General features: G+C 45.1%; 2 protein-coding genes and 1 long non-coding RNA gene across 6 annotated transcripts; 1 reads left to right on the top strand and 2 right to left on the bottom strand.

Annotated features, from left to right (window-relative positions):
* Positions 1 to 755: 755 nt before the first annotated feature.
* Positions 756 to 10,937, bottom strand: ssrp1a (structure specific recognition protein 1a). 3 transcript variants are annotated; one of them, XM_018754897.2, is made up of 19 exons: positions 10,813 to 10,937; positions 9,487 to 9,567; positions 8,912 to 9,097; positions 7,685 to 7,790; positions 7,063 to 7,256; positions 6,539 to 6,639; positions 6,234 to 6,363; positions 5,988 to 6,091; positions 5,727 to 5,855; positions 5,277 to 5,498; positions 5,078 to 5,150; positions 4,923 to 4,928; positions 3,687 to 3,819; positions 3,495 to 3,540; positions 2,709 to 2,844; positions 2,439 to 2,606; positions 2,078 to 2,175; positions 1,551 to 1,731; positions 756 to 1,314 (listed from the first exon to the last, which is right to left on the bottom strand). In XM_018754897.2, exons 2-19 carry the CDS (start codon positions 9,538 to 9,540, stop codon positions 1,246 to 1,248), a joined length of 2,136 nt encoding a protein of 711 aa, XP_018610413.1. In that variant the 5' UTR covers positions 9,541 to 9,567; positions 10,813 to 10,937; the 3' UTR covers positions 756 to 1,245. The 3 variants fall into 3 exon arrangements, with proteins under 3 accessions (XP_018610413.1, XP_018610412.1, XP_018610415.1); XM_018754896.2 differs by having other exon boundaries at positions 10,855 to 10,937; XM_018754899.2 differs by lacking the exon at positions 4,923 to 4,928 and having other exon boundaries at positions 10,855 to 10,937.
* A 1,486-nt stretch (positions 10,938 to 12,423) lies between these two features.
* Positions 12,424 to 19,573, bottom strand: LOC108935962 (uncharacterized). 2 transcript variants are annotated; one of them, XR_003797715.1, is made up of 3 exons: positions 18,897 to 19,573; positions 12,871 to 12,977; positions 12,424 to 12,682 (listed from the first exon to the last, which is right to left on the bottom strand). It is a non-coding gene; the product is annotated as an uncharacterized LOC108935962 (long non-coding RNA). The 2 variants fall into 2 exon arrangements; XR_001966244.2 differs by lacking the exon at positions 18,897 to 19,573 and having other exon boundaries at positions 12,871 to 13,243.
* Positions 13,429 to 22,113, top strand: clcf1 (cardiotrophin-like cytokine factor 1). Its single transcript, XM_018754868.2, has 3 exons — positions 13,429 to 14,583; positions 19,494 to 19,654; positions 19,759 to 22,113. Exons 1-3 carry the CDS (start codon positions 14,568 to 14,570, stop codon positions 21,076 to 21,078), a joined length of 1,497 nt encoding a protein of 498 aa, XP_018610384.2. The 5' UTR covers positions 13,429 to 14,567; the 3' UTR covers positions 21,079 to 22,113.
* The last annotated feature ends 372 nt before the right edge of the window (positions 22,114 to 22,485 follow it).

The raw sequence follows: 22,485 nt of genomic DNA, 5'->3' as shown, positions 1-22,485 counted from the left end.
ACATCGCAATTATATAGGGTTCAGCCTGATAAATATAGGCTGCATTAGAAAAGAACTGAAAGTCCCAGTAGGTTCACGCTTCCTCACCGATCCTTTCACTCTAATGCAGCACTTTCTGTCCCCACCACTACTCAAAAGCCACACTGGACACTCACCCATGATTCACTCAAAAACCACAGATACCAATTACGTTCATCTCATTACCCTCTTAGGAGGGGTAGGTGACAGAGGAAGTGTATCGGTGAACAGCGAGCAGATAAACGTGTATTAACACAGCACTCTAAAAACATGTGGCGATGAAGGAACGGAACACAAACCAGAAACAGCGGCCTACAGAGGGTAACAAAAAAAAAAAAAAAAAAGGTGCACCGTTACAAGAGCATCTGGTTTAGTGTACAAAGTTTAAAAAAAAAAAAAAAAAAAAAGAAAAATTTCGTTAAAAGCCATGTTCACTCATGTCCTTGAGCAGAAACATCAGCTCAGGATATTCAGCATCACACTTCCCACTAACCATTTCCAAACATTTTATTTTGGAATATGTCAGCAAAATTATTGGAGGCAACCTTGAAAGAATATTGTTCGACACGTTTACGATGTGGTCGATGCACCGCAATTTTGTACGATATGGTTAAGATATGACAACGTGGTAAAGTTCAGGGTCCACATTAATAGGCTGTATCAACAAAATAACTTAAGGAAGACCTGTGAACACATTGCTCAGTGAATGAGCGTCAAAGAAATGTGGATAAGCAAAGGAAAGAATATCATTTTTATTTTCTTTAACAAAATGCTAACCGTAGCAAGAGCACCTGAATCAGGAAAAAAAAAAGCACATCTCTAGTTGATCTTCACACAATTTCAAATAAAAAAGGAGATAATTTAATGATTCAGCCTATTCTCATCCCTACAACCAAATTCCTCAGTGCTACAGCTCTCTTTTTATAGGACACAGATTTCAAAATATTCCAAAAGTCATCATGGAAAAGTTCTCACTACACTGAAAATTAAAAAAAAATATTTAAATTTATAACTCAATTTTTTTGACTCCTGGAATGAGGGCAACTTTAAAAACTGATAAGCAACCCACAAAAAACAAGGAAAAAAGTGACCAAAGGATCCTGTGTAACAAAAAAAAACAAAACAGTATTTACATGTTGCAAAGTCTGTTAGTCTGATGTTCTGCACGTTGCCACTGTCTGTCGATGAGCATGTGGATATCAGCCACAGCGATGGAACTCGACCTGCTCAATCCGAACCAGACTCTTCCGAGCTGGGAGGTGTGCTGACCACTTCTTCTTCGTCATCATCTGATCCCTAAAGAAAAAGGGGGGAATTAAGTGACTGCTTTGCTCAGGCACAAATTGAACAATGTTAAGTGTAAACAAAGTTGGAAGTATTAACGCACTGTCAGGTACCAGGACACACCTTTTCTTTACATGTAAAACGGACTCTTTAGCATATCGGGGTACAAAGGATAAGGGATATGAGCTGTATGGGCCAAAGTCAGACAGGCGGGTGTGTAATGGAACCGGACTGGGATCAGTGGGTACCTTGCGCTTGCTGCTCTTCCCCTGCTCCGAGTCGGATGAGCTCTCCTCGCTGGAGATGAACTCCCGGCTCTTGAAGCTCTCGTTGCCACCGGCCCTCTCCTTCTCCCGCTCCACTCCACGCCCACTGGATGGCTTCTTCCTCTTTTTGTCCTCACTCTTCCCTCCCTTCTTCTTTGCTTCTCTGGGGAAGGGTGGTTAGGAGAGATGAGCATTCAGGTCGAGAAAACCCAGAGTAACAGCACTGTCCAAACCACTGGCGTCTTCATTAACGCCACACTCATACTCATTCAATATCCCAACGTGACGCAATGTCTACTGGCAACATTTATTCCACTGCAATTGCCATAATCCTGTACTAATCATCAGTCAACCACGATCTCCATTTACTCCAATTCTTATCATTGCCTCTATTGTTCAAATAATTGTAAGTGTGGGGCTGGTACCGAACCTGAGCCTTTGCTATATTTACAGTGGGATGAATCACAAGTTGTGAATGTAAATATGGTTGATTGTCCGTGGGCTCATACTTTTTGGAGGGAGTCGAGGAGCTCCCTCCGCTCTCCTTGTACTCCTTCATCGCTTTCTCGTACTGTTTTTTTGCCTCCTCTGCCTTCTGTTCCCATTCCTGAGAGACAGAGAGAACATGAACCAAAAGAGACAACTGATGAGAAATAAAGTGGCCCCAGGCTCCCAGACATTTAAGACAGAAGCACAGAGCATTGTCACATAGTGAAAGAGCACAGCACAGAGGGCGATACGACTTGGCCTTCTGTAGGTAAAAATGTGGCATCCAGCAGAATGATCAATGATGGGCACTCATTTATCAAATCTTGAGAGAGATGCATCTAGAAACTATATACAGTGGTGAACGGGACATCGTATTATCACCTCCTTCTTGTCCTTGGCCAGCTGCTTCCACATCTCACCAGCCTTCTTGGAGATCTCTGTGATAGAGATGCCAGGGTTTTCTGATTTGATGCGCTCCCGACTGGAGTTAAGCCACAGCATGTATGCACTCATTGGCCGCTTGGGGGCGCCAGTGTCCTTGGTTTTGGCCTGCAGAGTCGATATAAAAGGCAAATGGTGTTAACACGTGCCAAAAGCTTCCCACCACCCTCACACAAACACTCTCACCACCATCTCCTCTCCCTCTCATACCCCAGATTTCCGTGGTTTCTTCTCCTTTTCTTTGGACATTTTGGGCTTTTTTGCAGGCTTCTTTTTCCTGCTGTCATCCTCGCTGTCATCTCCTCCATCACCACTGCTGTCGCTGGCAGAGGCATTACTGTCATACCTGACGGAAAGAAGGCAGCGATAACGCATGACACCTGCTTTCACTAGAGAACTTACACTTTTATTACACCAAGGTGCAAGGCATCATATGCAGGTGTGGAAAAAAAATAAACTGCACTTGTGCAGTCAAAGAGCAATTAACTTATTCAACTATAATAATTGTAAGAACCCAATAATAACAGTTATTCAATTATAAATTACCACTGCAGCCTTTCAGACATGTAGAGCAGAAGAATGAGCCATGAAGTTATGTTTTTATCATTGATATTACAGCACTTTATTCTTAACCTTTGAGAAATTGGCAGATCATTTAAATCTTTAAGTCTTTTACCTGAAGAACGAACAAATGATCTGTGACTGTAATTTAATTATTCAACTCAACGTGAACCAGAATCAGGGACCCTGGGGAGCTAATACCACGAAAGCAGAGTATCTGCTAAAAAAACTTTCATGAAGATGTGATAGATGTCAGGAATGTACAACATATAATCTTCTGTTTTTTTTTTTTTTTTTTTTTTTTTTTTTTACACAATCCAGTAATGATTAAAATACTGCCATAAAAAAACAAATTGAAAGCCAAGATCAATGATTAAAAAAATTAGACAAAGGAACATGAACCACACAAAAGAGTGATAAGGAGGTGAAACTTACTCCTCAGCAATGTCATCATCCTCTTCTCCAGGATTAAAAGATTCATCTGGATGATTTTAAAAAAATTAAAAAACATTCTAACAAACATCAGGCAACAGCACAGTTCACTCATGTGGAAACTTTGTAGAAACCCATCTAATCCACACTATTCTGCCCCAGCATCACACCTTCATGTCATCTCCCACCACTCACCGCTCTCTCCCTCAGAGTCATCGCTGTCGTTGGCCTCCTCACGAATCTTGCCCTCCTCCTTCATGCGTTCCAGGTAGGCATCATGCTGGTCATCATCTGAGTCGCTGTACATGTTGTCATTGCCCTTCATATCCTTGAAATAATCAGAAAAAAAAACAGTTACAACCAGCCAGGTGGGGAAGGGGTAGGAAGGAAGAAAGCCATAAACTCAGAGATAGTGACTCAATCACAGCAAAACAAACTCATTACATAAATGACACTCTGTACAGAAAAAAAACTCTTGCTTCAGGCTTCCAGTGTGTAGTCTGCATGAAAAGTGCTTTTTGCTTAGTGTAAAAACACACAATAGTGCCTGACATGCAGTTAGCAAAACACACACATACTAAATGTTTTAAATCCTGCACTTGTCACTCAGACAACACACTGAATGCAAGGATCACCCAGCAAAGCACAAACTCATCCAAGCATTAAACAAACACCCCGACCAACGCCCTGACTAGAACAATACTGATTGTTGTCCTGTATTTGTTAATCAGCAACATAAACTCTTCAGATCAAGACACACCTTTTCATATTAGTTCAGCAATCAAGCTGTGAGAAACATTAATATTTACAGTCCAGTGAAGCAGCACTGCAGATTACTGTGACAAACTGTGGTGATGTAGTGCTCAATGCCTTAGGAAAGTCACTCCCTCTTTTCCAAGCTTGTCAAAAGGTACAGAAGTTTGGTTCCAAAAGGCTTGTGAAGACCGGAAGGAACCTGCTTGTGATGCCAGTATCATGAAATGGTGATTTAGAACAGCTTGTTGTTTACCTGAGAGTGATCTAAAGACTCTACCAAATACATTGAAATTAAACAAAATCACAATTTGCAGTTTAAACTGTGCTTCTGCAAAATGCCTAACAGCCACCTACGCTGCAGCTTTGTAAAGCAGCGTCATTTCATTGAGCTGTCCTCAGGCTCACCTGTACTTCGCCCTATCGTCCTGTAATGTCACTTCCTGTAGCTCCTTTCCTCAAGTTTCCCCTCCTGAGAGCCAATTTTCTGCTGCTGTCACCTCACACTGCCCACACCCCACAATAAACACCAAGTCAATTGGATTAACCCCCGCAAGCTTGATTTTGGCCTGTGGAAGTCCAGGTTAATTGAGCCCAAAGTGCAAGCTCAAACACAGCAAGCAGGCAGTTATTAACACCGCAAAGAAAGAGAGAAAAACCCCAAAAAACAATACCAACCTTCTTCTTCAGGAACACAAAAAAGGGAATAAAGGGTAAATAAAAGTTTTGTCAGTATTCAGTGAAATATCCTAGGAGTTAGAGACTTAAAAGGAACAAAAAAGAAAAAACAACATATCCAGTCTACTCCCAGATTGATTGTGATGTTGTTTTACCTCTTTGAACCCCCTGTTTTTGATGTTGAGCTTCTTAGCACTGACAAAGTCAAACAATTTCCCATACTCCTCCCTGAAAGACAGAAAAGGATAGAGCACAACAAAGCAGATTTTTATGTGTGTGCTTTAAATGGCGGTACACCACAATAACGAAGGGCGTCCCACCCACAGGGCAGAGAAGTGAGCGAGGTGACCTTACCGTTCAATACTGCTGAAGGTGTACTGTGAGCCCTGCTTGGTCTCAATCTCAAAGTCAAAGGAGCGCGTTGTGGTGGTGCCTCTGGCGAAGTTGACGCAGGAGATCTCTTCGAAGCGCAGGTGCACGGGTGGCTTGTGAACATAAATAAAGCCCCTCTCAAGCGGGTAGAGAAGGCCTGAGCTGGCTTTGTACGAACAGGTGATACACTGAGCTCCTGAATGGCTGGGGAGAGGCAGGAAAAAGCCAGGGTACACAGCAGGTTACACAACAGCTGATGTGTTGTACACTAGGAACTGTTCACTAATACGGTGCTGAAAAAGCAGGGACTGAGGGGCATCCTGCAGACAGACAGCAGTGAAAAAGACTAAAAACTTGAGATTAACAGCACCAGTACAAAAAAGGTATACATCAGGCAAGCAATAGTATACAGTAATGTGTGTGGAGTATTACCCTTGGAAGCTTCCAGGCACTGTGATCTTCCTGTTGACTAGTGCCTTCATCACCCTGCTCACCATCTCGTAGAGAGAGCCAGACATGTTTTTACTCAGCTTCCCCTCAAAACGCTTCTCCACGTCCTCTCTGTGGAGGAAACGAAGGAAGCAAAGGGAGAATGCAAAAGAGAAGACGTAAGGAAGGGGGTGGGAGAAGGGAGGAATTTATTCGAGACACATATTCTCAGAAGTCCCACTTTCAGTAATCATGTATACTCACTCGCTCATATTCAGGGTGAGAGTGATATCCTCCTCCTTGGAGAACAGCAGGATGAGGAAATGATAACGTGTCTGACCCTGCTTGATGGGGGGATCCAGGCTGATCTGAGACACAACAAACAGCTGATCAAGATCCACCGATAACGTAATTTACATACGTTTGGACAATTGCCTTTAAAAAAAAAAAAAAAAAAAAAACTTGTCAAATAAAAAGCAGTATTAGCATGAATCTACAGTATAAACTTACCACAAAAAACATCTGCCTTTGGTCCTTGTGGGGCAGCAGGAACAGGCGAAGCACTGTGGTATAGGGGATCTTGTAATCGAAAGTCTTACCATGAAGATGCAAGAAGGTGGGATAGATACGGATGTCGTATCTGGAAGATGAAAAAAGCAACATGTTTTAAAGGACCGGCACTATTATACAATGATTACACAACATTTAATATTTACTGATGTCTTATGATGAGCAGAGACTTGTACACTGCCTGACTACATAAAAATGACAAGGCAGTTTAAGTGAAGATGTGCATCCTGTGTCGGCCGACTCACCTGCCCCTAGGGGTGAGACACTGCAGCTCTTTGAAGATACAAAGAGCATCTCCAGTGGCCTGGATGACATCTGCTTTCGATAGCACATTCTGAGCAAATGCCTGTGGAACAGCAGCAAATTCAACATAGATCTGTATTGCAAAAGTGAACAAACCTGGTTGCTGTAACACGGACACATTGATGCCTACGTACTGTAGATATTTACTCATATCTCTGTGGTTCTTGGGCAGTGTAAAGAAAAAAAATGTAAGTTTTTAATAATCAGTTAAGTAAAATGTACCAATACTTTGAGAAGTTTGGTTAATGGAAATTAATCTGTGACATCTAAGTCAGTGTTTTACAACTGCACAATCAGGACTAATTAGGAGGTGGCACATATTCTGAGCCAGCACAGCCAAGGCTTTTAAATCCTACAATAATTTTAAACACCACCACAAAAAATGAAAGCGAACAACCACTAGGAAAAAGACGGGGAAAAACACTTCACAATATCACACTGAAAAGACACACAGCCAACAAGTTACCTCGACTGGGTCAGCGCCATCGTCTCCAGTGCTAGGAGGCACGTAGAAGCGCACCTCCATGAGGGACACCTCTGCATCATCATTCTGGTGGAACTCCAGTGTCACCTCATTCTTTCCCGTTGCACACTGTGACACACTGGAGAGGGGGATCTCAAAAACTGGACTATCGTTTACGTCAAAGGAGAGCAGTGGACCTGGCGAGAGAACAAAAAGTGAATGATCAACATACTTTTACCTATATTGTAGCGCAGCAAGTCAGGGCAATGTTGTAAGACTGGGAAACATTGCAGGGAACATAATGCTGAGATTTATATTTCTTGTCTGTGTAAAAAGGAAATGTGTTGTTTGCATCAGGAGAATCAGATCTGAAAATTAAATTTTTCATAGCATGTCAGTGGTAAAAGCCAGCATTACTCTCTGGCTCATATTCTCTCATCTGATCTCCATTTTTGTATGTGGCATTGGTTCAAAAATGAAACACCAAACGCATGCATCTGATCTGCCATCAGTTGTATGCACAAAAAATACTGGCAATGGCAAACTGTGCTGCAGGGCTAGTTTTTATTCTTCAAAACAAACACAGGTCATGAATAAAGAACAGGACTGCTATTATTCTGTTTACCTAAAAATTTTGCAGTTCCCCAGTTCCAGCCTTTCACACACATATCCTTCTCTGTCAGCTCCACCTTGTAGTTTGCCTTGAAGTACTCTGAGATCTTCTCAAAATCCTGGGAAAAGGGTAATGGAGAAGCAACGGTACAGCAGAAAGAACACAGCTCATGCTTCTAGCAATGAAGAGAGATTTTGTTTGTCTTCATGCCAAATATCAGGTTTCAGTCCAGTTTCTCCCCTTCCTTCAAATCCTTATAAATAAACCTGCTCCCTCCATTCCTTTCACGCCAACTCTGTCCCCATTTCCTCTTTACCAACCCCCCATTCAAAAGCCATCACTCAGCATAACCCCCTCCCCCTGCATCCTTCAGCAGTGAGGGTGGCGCTTGCAGATCGAGACGAGTTACATTACAGCCGATTAAACACGGCTCAATACGCCCGGTCCCGTCTCACTGTTCTCAGGATATGGAGGTGAACGTAATCTGCAAAGGGGCTCCCCAATGGCCGCCGCTTACAATCAGGCTGTTTATTTATCCAGCAGGGTTTATTAGCACAAATCTGGACCGCAATGACTTCCACATGTGCGGCCCCAGGTGTGTGCGCGCGCGCTTTGCTGCCAGAGCAGTCTTCGTCATCCCCCGGAAACCATCTCTGTAATTACTGGGTTGGCAGTCATTCACGCACCTCCGTAACGCCACCCTTCTGTTCTCCGGCACACACTGAAAATTTTCCCCTGCCTGAACTGCAGCCGCCCAAACCTCCATTTACCAAATACACAATTTTGTGCTTACAGACATGATAAATTCCATTTCTCAGACTGCAATCAGAAAACATACCTGAGGCTCTTTATACAACCTTATGGAACCCAATGAGTGTAAAGAATGGAGCGTGAATTTGACTGTCCAGTGAGAAGGGGGATTGCCAGAACTTCACTACAATTCACCTTGTTAGAGTTTTACTACAGTATTAATAAAGTGGATTCTTTTCAAAAAATCATTAAATGTTTCACTGGCTTGCAAGGTAAAATAACCAAATTAACTTTGAAACGGTTCAATTGGAAACAACATCAATAAAAACCTAAGTGGTGTTTAAAATTGCTATTAATCCTTATAACACTGCTTAAAATTGGCCTAAATTTAAAACTTAGTAAAAACACCTTGGGTTTTCTGCTCCTGCCTCTCATAGTCAGTCATTGCTGCATCCACACACCACTCCATTCCTCCACAGCCACACTCACCGTGTCTCGAAAGCCATCATACTTGTACACATGCCCAGTGCTGGTTGCCAACTTGATTCCATGACCCAGACAAACACGCCTCCACTGAGCCTGGATCAGCTCTGGCACTGAGATACTGTCCACCTTCCCCGTCTTGCTGCTCTTATACACTACTGCCTGCTTGCTGAACCGAAGACGGCCATCATTCTGCAGTGGGGATTAATGCAATACAGTATGTCAACTAGCAGCTAGAGCTGCTTTATGATTCACAAAGCTGCTGCAGAACATCATGGAGGCAACATATAGACGAACCTACAATGCACTTAGAATAAAGCACAAAACAGAGCAGAGGGAGAGAGGAGAAGCAGGGACTTCACTCCTAGCTCTGAAAAACTGCAGTGTGTACAGGTTCTTACTTTAGCAGAGCAGTTACACATTAGCTGAAAAATAATTACCATCCAAGTAATCAGCTATCCTAGTACTGAGGTTCATTGTTTAGAAGTCTCGATCTGTAAATAAAGTGGTACTAAAACCAAGGGCAGAAGACCTAAGCACAATAAGTAGAGGATTGCAGTTGTATGGGGTACAATGCTTACCCAGCACCCTTTGACTTCCTGGTAAATCTCATTGAACTCCAGAGTGTCGCCCATCTTGCCCCCAGGTCCTGTAACAAACAACTGTGGGAGCAAAGAGACTGTATGAACACTCATGGTCATTACCGTAAACACCAAACTGTGTTACCCTGGCCTGGTGAGATATGGCAAATTGTGTTTACTGCGGGCCCCACACACTCCTCCACTCTCAAAGCATACAGTTTAAAATGAACAATGGATACTACATTCTACAAAAAAGGAGATGACTATTAAAAATTCTTCTTACCACACTGGAATAAAAAGGACCGCTTAATAAAATCCTAATGTGTCTTATTCGGACATCTCTGAATTTTAGTTAGAATCACAGAACATGTTCTCATTTGCCCTTAATGTGTGTGTGAGATTGCCTTGCAAAGAACTGAAGTGCCATCCATCCATGCGATTACTGACTAGTAAATGTTACCACATTTTTACAGACATCTCTGATTTAACCTTTTCATAACTTACAGTAAGATTTCCTTCTAGGTACATAAGTGTTTTTCAAAACACCACTGACAAAAAAATAAACACCCATGATCATGCATACAGCAGCAATCAACCAGCAGGAAAATCAGTGTGAAACTGGACCCGACACCTCAGTCAGCATTCAGGCACCAAGTCTGGACATTTACAAGCCAGGGATTTAAGAATTCAGCGAATGAACAGCTTAATTGAACAGAATAAAAAAAAAAGTGTTCTGTGACCCCTTACAGCTCTTATTGCAGAATAAGACCAATAAAACACACATCTGAGTGCCCTGTCACTGAGCCTATAACACTGGACACCCCTCATCACTGAGGCCCTGCCATGGCATGTGCAGAGAATGGAGAAGAAATCACTCACTGCAGCCTGACGTTCTTCCTATATGAAGTAACATTCTTTATCACTATGTCGATACCAAGTTTGGATACCCACTCTCAACACACAGACACTTGTGACTCCGCAGCGTAGTGATCGGATCTGGTTGGATCAGGAGGATGTTCACCCAGGCAACAACCAAAAAACCACTAAATCCATCGATTCATGCACATACATAGGAACAATTATTAAGCTTTCCGCGTTCTCTATCAATCATAAGTACGAGCTAAACAATAAACCACGTAGCGACGGCAACGACCTGTTGTTTCACACTTAGCTACAGTTCAGTTTGCGCACACACAGCTAGCCGCGGCGTAGCTTAGCTTAGCTAAAAGGGCTACATTCACTGGAGATGCTAACTCGCCTGGAACGTTTGTAAAACTTCACAATCGCAATCCAACCTTATTAAGTAACTACACAGTTCATACTCACAGTGGGCAAACAACACTATAATGTATATGCTTTTCAAATCACCGTTAAAAATACTCGCTTCACTTGCGTGCAGATGATGCTACTATTTCCCGCGTGAAGCGTCAACTCACCGACTCGACCCAGACCGGAAGTTCTTGGGCGCGTTACCTCACTTCCGTTCACCCTTCGCATGCCTGGTGGTCTCGCGTGGAATGCGTCTCCTTTTCGCTTCGAGTGCGGTACAACCGTGGTGCACGGTGCGATTGGTGCATTTTTAAATAAACTGAGAGAAATATTAATTTTTTTAATTAAATTGATTAAATATATAATTAATGTAACGTATCTCCTACAGCGCAACACGGCTGTGTGATGATAATCACTGAACCCCCCCACCTTATAAAAGTTTATTAATTTAATACATTATTCTAATATGAATCCTGCGCAAAATTTTAATAATTTTTTTCAATCAAGGTGAATTTCTGTATTTCACACAGTAAGAAAGTGACAACAGTTTTTCGGTGTAACAAGTACTCTGGTGTGTCAGTTAAACTGATCGGAGCAGTGGAATCACAAATCAAGTATTGTAAGAACCCTGCTTTTGGAAAAAGGAAAGAATGAAATACAAAAATGTGAGTGAGAAAAGCTCACTGTGTGAGAATATTTCCCTGGTTTCATTCCTGAGGTTTACCTGCTGAGAGAGGTTAGGGTGAGCAGCTACTCGGCCTTAGAACAAGCGAACTGAACAGTTTTTCACGGGCACATAAAAATGCATTACAGTTAAAAACACAACACAGTGACAACAACCGAGTGCTGCGCCGCAAAGTTTATTGAGAATTCAACGCACCAATGAAGACAATTCTTCTGTATACATTTTTTAACAGATTTTAGATACCAAGGGTGTACACTGTATCTGCAAAACTATCCGCATCATTTCACTCATTCCTGTTGTGATTCAAAGTACTACAAATCATAGGCTACACAATACCATACTATATTTATTTCAACTGTGCATCATTTAATCGTGACGAATGGTAATATACTGTGGAATGAAAACTTTCAATAATAAATATCTAGAATCGTGTTAAAAATGAATACTATAGTATAGTACTTGCCAAATACTTTGAAGAATGTTTAAGAGCAACTTTCAAACCATTTAAATATGTTTGTAGGCAACATTTTTGCGTTTTCCCCATAAAATTGTACTATAAATAGTGCAGTTTCTGTGGGAAAGTAAGCACAGCAGTCCTAGCTATTTCATAAATGCTGTTTACACTGCACTGTAGTACTTAGCTTGTGTAAATTCCTAATACAACGCCATAGACAAGCGGTGGGCAACCCACTGGCCAATGGCCACTAGTGAGTATTTCGTAAAATGTGTGATCAACCGAATTATTATCCAATGAATATTTACAAAATATTTCTGTCATTTATATAACTTAGGGAAAAATGTCCAGGTTTTGTTAAATTTTTGTCAAGGTTTTGTGTAGTGTGTTCCACTGATGTACGGATGAGTGACCCAGTGTAAGTAGTGTATCTAGCTGTGTAAGTCACCTTGGTGAATAAGGTGTGTGGGCTGGTAACACTACATAGAGTTCATTTGGAAGTCGCTGTCTGCTACATAAACAAACGTAAATGTCAAGCTAAGGCGTTATTACTTTGAATGTCAGAGCTCCAAACCATTCATTCATTCATTCATTCATTCAAATAACAGTGTGGGCATTTCTGCGGTTGAGTGGCCACAGACAGGTCAGGAAACCTCGGTCGCCCGCCTCTGCTCCACGGACCTGGAGCGGGGAAATAAGGCGTGTAACGGAACACTGGAACTGTAGGTGTCGCCAAAGTCCACCAGAGCAGCGTCGCGCGCTCCTCGGCGTCATGGTGCGTTATAGTGCTGTACCGCCACACCAGAAAGATAAGAAATGTACAAATTTAAAACGAGTCATTTGACAGACAAAACTATGACGACTTTTTAACACAATTTCACGTTGCTCGGATCACACAAATAAATACTTAAAATATAAATAGGAATATTTCTCGGTGCAATATTTTGTGCGTAACTTTTTTCTACATTACACTTACTTTCAATTGTTACTTCAGTTCTGTTCAATAATGTTCCTTCTGTTCGTATAATGAACCCTTTTCATTGTAGTCTGAGACCATGTGCGTCGCTTCGGAGGAAATGTCTGCTGAATGAATAAATGGAAATACTACATGAATCTTCGCATCAGAACTCTTCCATTATTTAATACCGGCGAATCCACAGAAGTACAACGCCATAAGAGCAGCTGCATTAAGACAGAGGTTGCAGATCGGCCCTTGCTCTGCACACAGCGGCACACGGTAGTGACACGTTGAGGTGAGAGAGGGAGCTCAACCGTAATCTCACTGTCAATACAGCTAATGCCCCTGGAATGAGCGGCAGCGCATGTGTACAAAACACCGCGCGCCGCCCAGAAAGTCAAGCGCTTAGCTCTTGTACAAATCGCTACGCCACAATATATCATCCCCCGGGTTACACGACGCCACTAACACCCTCATTAATGGCCAGCGATCGCCCCCCCCCGCCAGTGTGACGAAAGGCGCGAGATGAAACGCGGCACGCAAGCAGGGGAGGCGCGCGCGCTCCAGATTGCAGCCCAGGTGCGTTTTTGCCCTCAGGTCTCCTTCCGTGCTCCGCGCGCCCGCTTGTGTTGTGCGCTCGGGGATTTGCGCACATGATCTATAGATCACGTCACATCACATGGCAGCACGTAAAGTTTCAAAGTTATGTAACGCGGAGGAACCTTGATCGCTTCGCGAGCATTTCAAAGATCCAGCCCAGAAAAATATTACCGATAAACAAAAAAGTGTTGACGATGTCGAGAACAGAGGGACATTTTTGGAATTGATGAGGGGGTGTTAAAACGGGATGGGCAACGGAAAAGAAAATATCGGTCCTGAAAATAGGAAGTGGCTGATGAAAAAAAAAAAAAAAAAAAGAAAAGAAGAGGAAAAAAAAAACTCCAATTGCCGAAAGGGAAAATATGTAAAACTTGTGGGCAAAGCGGAATGAGTGATAATGAAGCGCCAGAACGAGTCAAGTTTAATTCCGGCACTTTTTAGACGATGCGTCAACTGTGTGAATCACGGACAGAAGGGAAAGGAGGTGGGATGGGGTGGAATGGGGTGGAATGGGGGACAGAACTTTCTGTCTTTCTGCCCGCGGTATATAAACCGCACCGCCGTCAGTCACTCAGTCAGTCAGTCAGAACCGCAGACAGAACCCGTCAGGTCGGGAGGCCGTCATCCGCAGCCGCTGGATCGCACTGATCACTCGCGCGCTTCTTCATTGTCCTGACAGCGTAAGATCGCGGACGTGACATGTCAATCAAAAGTGACTGACTGACTGACTGAATGACTGACTGACTGACTCACTGACTGACTGACTGAGGCTACATCACATGCGACAGACTGCCGGGCTTCTCCGCGTCTCCCAGTTTCTGCAACCGCAAAAGCGGACAAGGACCGCGAGGCTGCTGCCCGCTTTATTTAAAAAGAAAAAGGAAAAAAAAAAAAGAAAAAAAAAAACAAGGAAAATTTAAATAAAAGTGGCATATATAAAAATAAAATCAATGGATCTTGGCAAGGGCGCCTTTCCTACGCAGACGCAGAGACGCAGTGAAGTGTAGTAAGTTTGGAAAGTGTAGTAAGTGTGCAGTAAAATCCGGGCTCGCAAGTTGTGCGCGACTTTCTTCGCCCAAGTAAGTCGCGGGAGGAGCGCGGGATCGAGAGCGGAGATGCGGCAAGGGGAAGGTAGGGCGCTCCTTCTCTCAGCTGTGCTCGCACGAGCCTTCTAGTTTTACCCTGCCAGTGCGGTACTGTACTGCTGCTTACCACATCCTTCCTTACACGTTCACTTGGGAAGAAATTTGTTCTGGAAAAAAATTGTGCTAAATGGCAGATTAATTATTAGTGTAAATTAGTTTTGCTCATAGTTTACAGCAATGTACACGTGTTAGTTACATTAATTGATTGATCCAGTTTTTGACTAATCGGATTTAATTGGACAACTTTGATTCTTTGTGTTCTGCATAATTAAAACGTAAATTAATATTTTGTTCCTGGAGTTTTTTTTTTTTTTTTTTTTTTTTACCAAATCATGATCGCTGTTTTCCACAATTTTCTAAACCGCTCGGCTCTCTCACACATTTTTCATAAATCATTTCAATGGCAAAATTTCTTCATTGCGGAAAACTTCAACTAGGTTTTAAACCTGTCTGGAGTGAATGTCTGTCTGCATGTGTGAGGTGTGTGTGTGTGTGTGTGTGTGTGTGTGTGTGTGTGTGTGTGTGTGTGTGTGGGGGGGGGGGGGGGGTGATAGGTCAAAAGTCAGATGTGGCTCTATATATCCTTGTATCCTTGTCTTGTTAACTGACATTTACACCAGAGAATGTGAGATCCATCTTAGTCAGGGTGTGTGAAGAGACTCGGCGCGTCGTTCCACGTTTGAAAAGTAATGGACAGAACTTGATTCCAATTCAGGCACTGCTGCGAACTCCCTCTCTCTCCCCCTCTCTCTCTCTCTCTCACACACACACACACACACTTTTGGGCTACTTTCTTCTTCTCTTCCCTTAAAGCTGTCTGATTCCCACTGGCAGTGCTGGGTAGTATGTTTCTGTCATTTAGGCAATGGTATTCAGGACGTACGCAGGCTCCGTGCTGGAATACCACATGGATTAAACACTGTATTGAGAGAGCATGCACTGTATAAATACAGCAACTGACCAGAGAATGCAGCATTGTGCCTGAGAGGTGTGCGCAGGGAGAGATTAAAAATAGTGCCTTATAGATCCTGTGAATAGCGGGAGAGAGGATGGAGGTAGAGAGTTAATGCAGTACAGATTCCCTATTGACAGGACACAGCACCCAGAGGGAGAGAGAGTAAGGGAATGATATAAAATGAGTTGGTCACGGTTTGAACAGTTACACATGCTGTTTACATTTTTCCCAAATTAACATGGCCCCATACTTTGCCAGCCCCCTTTCACTGTCTCCACCGTTCTCTTTTCCACCCCTTCCCTCCTTCATTTTCAAAAGGAATGACAGACCGAATGAATTGAACAGGACTCTTGTCTGTTTTTTAACATATTTATTTTTTAGGACTTTGGTGGTGGTGGTGGTGGTACTTGGTGGTGGGGGGGGTTAATTAGACACCAAAGTCTTGAAGCCAGAAGGAAAGAAAGGAAAGGGGGAGGTCAAGAGAGGGAGGAGGAGATGAAGAGGGGAGGGGGGGGGGTGATTAAGGAAAGGAAGAGAAGTAGGTAATTAGGGAGAAAGGAAAAGGAGAGCTTGAAAAAAGGATCCTGGAGACGGAGACATGGTGAAGGAGAAGAAAGCGAAGTTAGAAGGGCAGTACTAGAAGGTGAATTAGAGGGAGGAGGAGGAGATGGAGAGGTCGAAAGAAATTCTTCAGGGACGAGAACATTATATTGTTGTTTTATGAAGATCTTGGTTAAGAGTAGGATGAAAAAAGTCGGACTAAAATTGACCGCTTAACATGAGCGAGAGAAAGAGCTGCTGAGATGAAGAAACAAAAAGGAAACAGAAAAATGAGAGAGGAAGAAAGAGGAAAAGGGGGAGAGGGGAGATTTTATTGTAAATGTATTTTTTATTGTTGTTTTTATATCTCTGTTTATTGCCATGTGATGTTCTTCGGCAACACAATGTCCTGATTATACCAAGCAGAGCGAATTGAATTTGAACTCGGAAGGGGGATCTTGTGGGAGAAGCCGAAAGAATTAGTACCCCTGTGTCTCTGTGTACGTGCATGTGTGTGTTTGCGTGTGTGGGTGCACTTACATGTGTGTGTGTGTGTGTGTGCTGCTTGTACGTGTATATGTACAGATGCATGTTTGCAACCTAGTGTCTGTGTGTGTGTGTGTGTGTGTGTGTGTGTGTGTGTGTGTGTGTGCGTGTGTGTGCGTGTGTGTGTGTTGAGTTAGTGAAGGAATGCGAATTTGATTGAGTACAGACTGCACATAAATCTCTACTCTAACTGTATACAGACACACAACAACGACCCTGACCTCCACTCCCTCTCTCACTCTCCCAGCGCATATCTAATGCACTATAGTGTCCACTCAGTAACTGTATATATACTGTACTGCGGCAGTCCTTTCTCGCCGAAAACTCAAATACCGCAGTAATACCTCGTTAGTAACTGCGCCAGTCACTATTACAGCATCTGTTATATTTTTTGAAGCACCTTTTACGTACTGTAATCGGTTTCCATCATTATAAGTTAACATGTAGTATCTCGTACATTCAACATTTTCGATGGACTTCTTTGTTTAATCCGAAAGAGTATTATAGATGATGCTTTTGTGTGTGTTTTTTTTTTTTTTTTTTTTTTGGACAATCCCCCTTGCAGCTTTTTTTTTTTTTTTTTTTTTAATGAAAAATAAAGAGACATGTTAATTCCTTTAATAGCTTTAAAGCCGTTCTGGTAGAGTAATGCCGAACGCTGTTTTCTGAACAGGCCGCGCGGTACGTGACGTGGCTTGTGGATGCAGTGTTTTGGTGTTACCCGTGACCTTTTAATGCACTTCTTGCGCGTTTCGTAAGAAACGACCGGGGAAAGAGAAAGAGAGAGAAAGAAAGCACTAATTGAGGTTAATAAGCTGATGTTATTTTGGCCTGGGGCAAAAAAAGAGACGAGGGCCTCTAAACGTAAAAAACAAAATATAAAAATTGGAAGAAAAAAAAAAAAAAAACTTTCTGAAGTTTTGACTGTTTGCACAGTGGAAAACCTGATTGATTATAATCCTGTCTACTTGTTCCGGGGATCGTGTTATTGTGCCGGTAACGAAGCAGAAATGACGGATCAAGGTAATTTCAGCCGAACGGCTGATACTTTCTGAAACTCCAAACAACGAGGTGGTTTCGCAGAAAAAAATGGAGATTTGGGTCCGTTAAGGATCCAAATCTCCATTTTTGAGCGAAACCACCTCGTTGTTTCGAGAGACGCAGCGGCAGAGGAAAAGGGAAAGGCATAAGTGGGGAGAGGCGGTCGTACCTAATTCGACATATTTCGCGCGTGGTAAAAGAACATACGACGGCACAAAGCTGACAAGTAATTACACATCGAATTTATGCCTACTTGTCAGGATAAGGGGGGGGGAAACGGCAGACGGAATTACGAAGGAGCTACGTGCGATAGGCAGGCTAATTTTCTTGGACGATCACAAGAACTGCATCTGCGGTCGAAAGGTTTTAAGCCGCGACTGTGGTTACGCAATTCGGTAGCCAGCAGTTCACCTCCATGTATATTTTTGTGCATAAAAGTGATGAAGTACCAGCGTTGCAAGGTACAGTACGTAAACGTCTGATCGGCCTTGCTCGAATGAACGAATTCGGGCCGTGCCGTACCGGCGCGGGGGGTCAGATGGACGCCGTCAAACGCGAAGAGCGTACCCGCCGTCCGAGGGGGAGAGAGGAAAAGTTTGCGGGAGAGGGTTAAGCAGAGAAACTCCGCGGATCAGACAATCTGTGAAGATGAGGGTTCTTTGTGGCCCTCTTGGGGACTCGCGAGTGCGGAGAGCTTGGGCTGTTTCCTATTGAAGGGATAATTTGACCGCCATTTTCTCAGCGAGGATCCTGCAGAAAGGGGGTCTTAAAAGTGTCCCCGCGTTATGGAGCCGGTGCCCCCCGACGGCACGCGCACAATGCGGACGGAGACGGCCGAAGACGGAACGCAGGCCCGGAGGGGACGGCCGTGCTTAGGGAACACGGTCTTACTCGTGTTCGCCGCGGTGCGGGGCGCCACACAGCCAGCGCACGTACACGCGTGTGCAAATGTATATACTCTGCGTGTGCGTGTGTGTGTGACCACACACACACACACACACACACACACACACAGAGAGTCCTAGGCGACTCAGACGCACACAACAGCTTAGATGTCGTAAGAGAAGTAGCAGGAAAATACCACAATTTACCGTCTTATGCGGTCGCATGAAGTGTCTTTTGAAAGGTTGTGTGTGTGATAACAACAAGAATAATAGTAACAGAAATCATGTATTCATGACATCTAAAAAGAGAGAAGCGCAGTTTTCAGGATTTACCGAGGACCTCGTTGACGTCCCGTAGTCCGATTTAAAGTCTCAACGCGCAACGTTTTCTGGGTTCAGGAAGCAGCTCCAATATCCTGTGACTCCACGATCTAAATTGAAATGAAAAAAATGTTTTATTGGCGGTTCTTTCGCGGTCGATGGCAATGTTTTCTCGTCACTACAGTGGCAAAATATACACAGAAACGTTATCGCGAAGGGACGCGACGAGTCTTCGATTGCATTGGCACGTTCTTGTCAACTTCCAGCTCGAAGCGAGGACACCGATGCCTGTTTTAAAGACAGAGCACCGGGCTCCGGCATGAGGATTATTATTTTATTTTTCGAAATCAGGTTGCACGCACGTTCCGAACGGCCGCTTTCTGTATCTCCTACCAGTGACTCCTTTCCGAATCAACGGGCGAGCAGCATTAATTTGTAGGCAAGCTAATACAGATGTGTACAGCTGTTCAGCTCTGTGATTGTAAAGTACGCAGACCAAGGCCAACCCTCCGCATTAGGTCACCTTGTGAAACTGAGATAAAGCTACGGCAGCGCCGGCTGGTCTTTTATGCCATCTTACGGCTCCCTCTTATTGACTCTCTTCTCAAGTCCATCATCTCCGGCTGGCTCTGCTACTGGCCGCGGTGGTGGCCTCGGAGCAGCTGTCCGACCCCGCTCTCAACATAGAAAACGAGCGCTCTTCCATTCAGAGGACTTACGAGCTGACGAAATACCTGGAGCATCAGCTGAGAGAGATCAAGGACACTTATGTAAGTTCGAAAGTTTTGCTTTTATGCAAATTAGTGTGTCACGCGCGAGTTCTGCGTGTTTTTGTGCGACTGTAACCCGCCCGCCCCGCCCCGCTTGTCCCCAGCTGTCCTACTTGGGTCCTCCTTTCAGCGATCCGGACTTCTCCCCTCCGCGGCCCAACACCACGGCTCTGTCTCTACCCAGTGCAGCGACCCGCCTGGACCTGTGGCGAGGCTTGGAGAACCGGGCTCGGCTGGCCCAGAACCACAGAGCCTACAGTGTTCTGCTGGGGGCGGTTAAGGAGCTTGCGCAGGCCACGCTCTGCCCCTATCTGCAGAGCTCCCTGATCCACTTCTCCGTGGGGCTGGATGGCCTGCTCGGCTCCATCTCGGGCCTCATGACCACGCTGGGTTATGCGCTTCCCCCGAGTTATTACAGCTCGCAGAAAGGGGCTGCTGCTCTTCTTAGCCCCGATGCCCTGACGGCGACCTACTACAGCTCGGAGGCAGGGGTTGCGGCCGTTCCCGTCGCACTGCCGTGGAGCTCCAGGTACTCGCAGAACGTTCCTGCAAGAGGAGGTGCAGCGATGAACCCCGAAGGAGACGTGGAGGGACAGGCGGATGAGAGAGACGCTCACAGCGACGAGGTGGGATTTGACAGCAGCCCAAACCCGAGCCCTAGAGATGGGGAAGGGGAGGAAGAGAGGGAGGAGAGGTGGCGAGCGGATCGGACTGCTGGGGACGACAGCGACGAGGGGCCCGAGGAGCTAACAGGAGAGGAGGAAATCGAGGGATGGGGCAGTACGAGGAGGCTGCTCAGCATACCAGAAGAGGGTGGTCCAGAGGGATCGCAACTCACGAATAGGCGCACAGGCCCAAGAAACAAGCGTCCGCACGACAGCCATTCCAGAGCTGTCCGCCTCTTCGATGCTGGCCAGCGCGCCGGAACCACAACGCGTGCGGCTTCGCCGAGACGGGAGCTGATAAATAGCCAGAGCTCTACGGTAGGACACACGGGCAGAGGGGACCACCAGCAGAGTCCCGACAGAAAGCACGATCACCCGCAGGAAGGAAGGAGGCCTGGAGAAATGAAGAGAGCGAGTGAAGAGGCCTCCTCTTCCTCCACCTCCCCGGCTCCGCGGCACCGCTTCCCGCGCTCCGCGCCGTCGTCCTTCTACACCTCCACGCTGCATCCGCCGCTCTCCCCTTTCTCCCTGCTTTACCAGTTCGGGGCCCGTGAGGATCACACGCTGCTCGCTGACCTGGCCCCCGGCAGCCCCCTGCCCATGCTCTCGTCCCTCTCCGGCGCCCCCTTGCTGGCGCCGCCGTCCCTCAATGACTTCTCCAGGAAGGTGGAGAGCTTCTGGGTGCTACGCGAGCTGCAGAGCTGGCTGTGGAGGTCAGCCAAAGACTTCAACCGGCTGAAGAAGCGGCTCCGAGTCTGAGAGGGACGCCGCTTTGGGAGAGCTGTGGTTTTAGGCAGCTTAGTGCAGTCGGACCGACTGTTTGGGCTCCGCCGGGAGACACAGGTTTACTACAGCGAGGCCTAGGCTCAGCGACATGGGCGGCACGGCTCTGTAACTGTCCCGTAGTGGAAGGGGAGGACCGAGAAGCGCCGAGGGGGTTAACGGAGCGCCGAGAACGATCGACTGGGTATTCCCATTCATTTGCTGTGCACCAAGACAGGAAGAGAGGAAAGGATGACAGGGAGAAAGAAGAGGGTGTTTAACTGAAAAGCCAGACACTGACTCAGCGCCTGAACAGTGGAAAGGAGGCAGCGAGGGGGTGAAGGGGCCAGTGGGGTGGCTGGGGGGGGGGGTGAGGGGTGATTGTCCTGGTACAGTCACAGAGTGAGACAACACTTTCTTTTCCTCTTTTCCATATATTCAATTTCACTCCTCACCCCAGTTTTTATATCCCAAGGAATAATGCCTCCCCTTTCCTGATTTTACCCCCCAGCTTCTTTTTAGCAGCAGTGTTTACATCCCCCAGCTTGTTCAAGTAGCATTGTGAATCAGTTTACACTCATAGGACGAATCTATTTTTTTAATATTAGGACACAATATATGTAAAAAGAAGGGAATTATCATAATGAGAGAAAGCCGTGCTGTGCCGTGCCGTGTGTACAACATCATCGTGGCATCCGTTTCTGTGCAAACTCATCAGTTTGTGAGACTAACGTAGGGAGCGTCCTGTATTATTGTCTGTTTTATATACTTTATCAGTGAGTGAGTTTACAGTGATTTCCTAAGGATTTACTTTTGTAAGCCTCCGAGAACAAAACGAACTGACGAAAAGACTAAAAAGATGTACCCTTATGTATATCTTTGATGACCTGTGTTCACTTGGATGTGTGTGTAACTGTCTGTAGCGCCACATCATTATAACTTCTATGGTTAGTATTTATTGGCTAGGACTGTTATTTATTTGCCATTGTGGACACTGTACTGTGGTAAAATAAAAAAGAAAAAGAAATGTTCTAATCAAGAACAACTGCAATACTTTCAACTATTTCAAAGCACACTTTTCACACACACAGTATGAAACCGCTCGTCCCAGGCGGGGTCACAGCGAGCCGGAGCCTAACCCGGCAACACAGGGTGCAAGGCTGGCGGGGGAGGGGACGCACTCGGGATGGGACGCCGGTCCGTCGCAAGGCACCCAAGCAGGACTTGAAAACCAGACCCGCCACACAGCAGGACCCAGCTAAGCCCACTACACCCCCGTGCCGCCGCGCCCCTGCACGCTTTTCGGGGCAGCGTATCAGTGAAATACTTTGCACATATGGTGGCAGGAGAGTGGAGCTTTAACATGCTGTAATGGGGGACAGGTGGATTCATACACTCCCCAGT

The sequence above is a fragment of the Scleropages formosus genome, chromosome 5, assembly GCF_900964775.1.
Source record: "Scleropages formosus chromosome 5, fSclFor1.1, whole genome shotgun sequence".
Taxonomy (NCBI): Eukaryota; Metazoa; Chordata; class Actinopteri; order Osteoglossiformes; family Osteoglossidae; genus Scleropages; species Scleropages formosus.
The sequence above is the reverse complement of the archived record's forward strand: the minus strand, read 5'-3'. Positions and strand labels throughout refer to the sequence as shown.

What these genes read in the sequence shown, in the direction of transcription:
- clcf1 (XM_018754868.2), top strand. An exon ending in GAGAGATCAAGGACACTTAT is followed by an intron (nt 19,655 to 19,758) that starts GTAAGTTCGAAA and finishes GCTTGTCCCCAG; the next exon opens with CTGTCCTACTTGGGTCCTCC.
- ssrp1a (XM_018754897.2), bottom strand. Translation starts at nt 9,540, where the DNA reads ATGGGCGACACTCTGGAGTTCAATGAGATTTACCAGGAAGTCAAAGGG. An exon ending in TGTCTCACCCCTAGGGGCAG is followed by an intron (nt 6,364 to 6,538) that starts GTGAGTCGGCCG and finishes TTCATCTTCCAG; the next exon opens with ATACGACATCCGTATCTATC. An exon ending in GATGATGACATTGCTGAGGA is followed by an intron (nt 2,845 to 3,494) that starts GTAAGTTTCACC and finishes TCTTTCCGTCAG; the next exon opens with GTATGACAGTAATGCCTCTG.